The 4438-nt window shown below is 36.2% G+C and overlaps 1 protein-coding gene and 1 long non-coding RNA gene across 2 annotated transcripts; one reads left to right on the top strand and one right to left on the bottom strand.

The window, feature by feature from the left end:
• The first annotated feature begins 6 nt into the window (after positions 1-6).
• LOC109589048 (uncharacterized) lies at positions 7-490 on the top strand. Its single transcript, XR_002188494.1, has 3 exons — positions 7-114; positions 175-295; positions 345-490. It is a non-coding gene; the product is annotated as an uncharacterized LOC109589048 (long non-coding RNA).
• A 209-nt stretch (positions 491-699) lies between these two features.
• LOC109589047 (putative ankyrin repeat protein RBE_0317) lies at positions 700-3583 on the bottom strand. The gene is made up of 3 exons (XM_020005168.1): positions 3259-3583; positions 1190-1240; positions 700-1098 (listed from the first exon to the last, which is right to left on the bottom strand). Exons 1-3 carry the CDS (start codon positions 3581-3583, stop codon positions 797-799), a joined length of 678 nt encoding a protein of 225 aa, XP_019860727.1. The 3' UTR covers positions 700-796.
• Between the last annotated feature and the right edge of the window lie 855 nt (positions 3584-4438).

Genomic DNA, 4438 nt, shown 5'->3' with positions numbered 1-4438 from the left:
TAAGAATGGGAGTGGGCACAAAGAATGAAGAACAGGAACCAAAAACTACCAACTTAATTGTTATGTGTATATATTTATAAGGTTTCTGAGAGATACTATTCATTAGCTGAGTCCGTAAGTCATTATTATTATTATTGTTAATTGATAGGTGTGGTCTTACAATGTCCTTTTTAGTTTGTCGTGTTGAAACTGGTTGATCCTGCCCACTAATGAGGACAAACCAGTTTGTCTGATTCCTAGTAGTTCACTCTCAGTATTGATTTTCCTTCTATCACAGGAGAATTTTGTAGCAAAAGTAATTCTTAAATTATTTATTTATTTATTATTATTATTATTATCATTAGGTGTTAATGTATGGTAGTGCGTTAGTAGCTGAGGAGGTGTGTCACTTGAATCGCTGGGACCAATGTTCCCTCCCTCTCAATGCACTGGAGACTGGACTGGAACTGAGGCAGTTGGACATAGTGTCATTCTTCCTTAGGAACAGAGGTATTTACAGTAACACTGATACTATTTATAGTACCAATGATACTATTTATAATAGTAATACATGATGCTATTTATAGTAACACTATTGCATATACTACTTACATGTATAGTAGTATCGATAACGTACAATGTACATGTATGTAAATGTGAGGCATACAACGTACATGTACATGTATCTATGGAGACAGATAGACAGACACAATTCTTGCTTTTTTGTCTTAGTAGGGCTTGCTTTGGCTTGCATACTTAATGTATTTATCATAGAATTAAAAAAATAAATCAATTAAACATTATGCTAGTCAATCAACTATTTTGATGGACAATATTTATCTCTAATGTAACTAGCAATAGATTTCTCTTCTATTGTATCCAGTGCTGTAGCTATTGATGACCAACTGGGACCTCCTTTCTCTCTCACTTTATCTTCTCCTCTTAACCAGGCAGACATACACTGTATCAGACATGGCTTACATTCTCCATGATCCTTCTTTATAGCATTTAGTGTTGGATCATATAATCCTAAATGAAGTCCAAACTGATACCATTTAGTACAATCCAATTGATTGAGTATTGTTAGCTCTTCGATGAAAATATCAAGTTCTTTAATATCTATTTTTAAAATAATTAATAATGTGTAAATACTTTGTACAGTCCACACTCCCACTACTTGACAATTGTGATAGTACATATTATAACATACCTAGCTTTATTGGAGCCAATGGCTTGTTGAATTCTTCAGTTATTTCAATCACTTCCTACACACAATAATAATAATAATAATAATAACTGATGTGCTTGTTTATCAAGGTGATAGTGTATTGCTGAAAGGTGAGTTTAACATATGTACAGTGTATTATTAGTAGTAAAAGCCACACAATGACAACCCACAATTATGATAAAGACTAAGTAATTTGATAAGAAATAAAATTACTTTTTAAGGATATGACCTTTTGATTATTAGTGCTTGTATTAATGTATCAAACAGTTTGTGTGTGTTAATTCTTACCTTAATATCACGTCCTCCTAATAGTGACAGGTTACTAATATCTGATAATGATTCATCAGGTAGGATCTCCTTCAGTTTTGTTTGTCCCTTATTGCTCACAAGAAACGGTTTTCTTTTATTAATCGCCAACAATACATTATATATGCCATAAGTTGTCCTTTCTCTTGGTGTATTCACAGGATAGGCTAGTTCTTCAGGATCAATAAGTAACTCTTTTACCTCTAGACTGGGACAGGATTCTTTATAAACACTCATTACCTCTCCTATCACATCTCTTCTTAGAGACACCATATTGTCACTGTAACCTTTCTCACAGGACATCATTACTAGTACACACTGGCTCTCATCCACAATCTCTACTAATGCTCTTACACCATTTTCATCAAACCAGTGAAGACCATTTCTCCAAAATTTACAGTAACGATTTAACTTGTCGTTTTCTTGAGGTAGAGCCATTTTATAAGCAAGACGTAATGAGAGGACGTGAAAGTATCGAGGAGGAAAGAAATGATGTTTACTAGTACACTGCAGACACCAACCAAACTGGTACACTTGACTAGTCATCTCATCAGGTCTATCAGTAGACAAAAGACATGGAAAATACAACAACCTTTCTCTTCTTTCTATCCCTGCCTCCTCCTCCTCTTCCACTGCTAACTGATGGAGGTTTGTCATTCTTAGAAAAGATGGACTAATTTCTTCACAGAGTTCCAAGCTCTTTTGAAAACGAATCAGCATGTCAGGATCATATTTAGGAAAGAGTCTATTCAAACAAGATACACTAACAATACCAGTATTGCTAGCAATGTCAACGTGTTCTTTGAATGTCTCTGGAGCAAAGAGAATCCCATCCACTTCAGTTAGTAGTATACCTTTATTAACAACAACCCATACCTTGTCTTCACTTTTAAGAACACTGATCAAACCAGTTGAGTGCAATGAATGAAGCACATCCAAGACATCTTCTGTCTTATCTGGTATGAAGTAACCATCATTGTCCTTACCAGTAGACATTACATCAGAGAGGGTCAGTAAATTCGCTTTCCTTTCCTCCAGTAGACCATACATCATGTGACAATAAAGACTCAAATTCCTTCCACTTGTACTACGAATGGACCCACAGGCACTAGACAACTTGTCAAAGAAGGAATCCACACCACTCCCACCAAGCTTACGACAATCTAAGAAGACAGTATCACAGCTTTCCCTTACAATAATGTCCTGTATTTCTTCCTTTTTCCTCCTTTCAACAGTACTCATCTTATCCACATGACTTACTATTACAATAACATGGCATTGATTAAGAGCTTTGTGTGCTTCATTTCTGATAACTGTTAGCCACTGATGAAGCTGTTTGACTGGTTCCTTCTCCAATATATTGACTACTATCAGGAACACACCACCAGAACCTTGTAACAGATTCTCAATGACAGCACTATGACTGGAGTAGTATTCCGAATGACCAGCAAAATCATGAAGAATGATGTTACCCAGTGTCCTGTGTCTTAGTTTATAAGGAATGATACCAGCAGTACAGGGCACTACCCCTCCAACATATCTAAAGGAACCAAGAACAAAAGGGCCAGTAGCTGTGCCATTGATGACATGACTGAGGGTACTTTTACCAGCTCCAGGATTACCCACAAGAAGAACATTAACATAAGAATCAATTGGATGAGATAATTTTATATCATTAGCAAACTTATTAAAGACAGAAAGAGCATTAGCTCTTTTCCCCTCCTTAGCTAATTTAAATGGTGTACTCCCCTCATTGTCTTTAGCCAATGGATCACATTTACCAGTTGATAGTAAGTATTCAACAGCTGCAGGAGCATACCAAGTTTCAGCAGCAAAATGAAGAGGTGTCCACCCCCTCCTGTCAACAGTCATTGGATCATGGTTCCACTCATTGATTAGATATTTGATTGCATCAGGTGAGTTCATGTTAGCTGCTGCATGAAGAACAGTTTCACCATTTTTGGTAGTAGCCATTGGATCACAGTGACACTCATTAATGAGATACTTTACGATATCAATTTGTCCAGCAGCACTGTGAAGAACAGTCTGACCCAAGTTGTTAGTAGCCATTGGATCACAGTGACACTCATTAATGAGATACTTTACAGTATCAATGTGTCCAGCAGCACGGTGAAGAACAGTCTCACCCCAGTTGTTAGTAGCCTTTGGGTTACATTGATAATTATTGATCAAGTACTTTGTGACTTCAAGTGATCCTTTCTTTGCTGCTTTGTGAAGAACAGTATATCCAAACTTATCAGTAGCCACTGGATCACAGTGACACTCATCAATGAGATATCTCATCACATCAACATGATTACCTTCTGCAGCCCAATGAAGACAAGTCTGACCATCACTATCTCTTTCGTGTGGGTCACAGTGATATTTAGTGATGAGATCTTTTGTAACATCTAACCAGCCATACCTTGAAGACAAATGAAGTAAACTAGTATTATCCCATATCATATCATATTTTCTTTTAATTTTATTTGGTTCCTTCACTAATGGTAGTAAGCGAACAGCTTCTTTATGATCTTTATAGTCAAATGCAGCCCAACACTTGTCCTCTAACGACATCTTGTGATCAGTTTATAATTAAATTCATTGTCACCACTGAGCCCACATAAGCAGGAATTCAATTATACACTAAACACACATACCAGTGTGACTGAGAGAGAGAGAGGGAGAGATTGCTTTTGCCAAGAATTGGCTGTAAAATAATTTCTCAATTTATATATCAATGTCCTTTTGATAGTTTTTGAACTGATTCTGAGCACACATGTAATAATAGTGTTTACCATACAGCTGGAATATGGCAAGAAATTAGTATTGGCAGTTGTAGTAGTATAAGTTTGCCATTTTGCTTTATTCGTCATATGCTCAATTACTCATGGCTGCTAATTCCTAAATCACCATTATGTAAAT

Source organism: Amphimedon queenslandica, unplaced genomic scaffold, assembly GCF_000090795.2.
Source record: "Amphimedon queenslandica unplaced genomic scaffold, v1.1 AMPQUscaffold_11680, whole genome shotgun sequence".
Classification (NCBI taxonomy): Eukaryota; Metazoa; Porifera; class Demospongiae; order Haplosclerida; family Niphatidae; genus Amphimedon; species Amphimedon queenslandica.
The sequence above is the reverse complement of the archived record's forward strand: the minus strand, read 5'-3'. Positions and strand labels throughout refer to the sequence as shown.

Excerpts from the sequence above, each read along its gene's own strand:
- LOC109589047 (XM_020005168.1), bottom strand. The coding sequence starts at position 3,583 with ATGGCTACTAACAACTTGGGTCAGACTGTTCTTCACAGTGCTGCTGGA. Across the intron at positions 1,241-3,258 it reads GGCTAAAGACAATGAGGGGA|TGATTGAAATAACTGAAGAA; the intron begins GTACACCATTTA and ends GTGTGTAGGAAG. Across the intron at positions 1,099-1,189 it reads ATTGGCTCCAATAAAGCTAG|ATATTAAAGAACTTGATATT; the intron begins GTATGTTATAAT and ends TTTTAAAAATAG.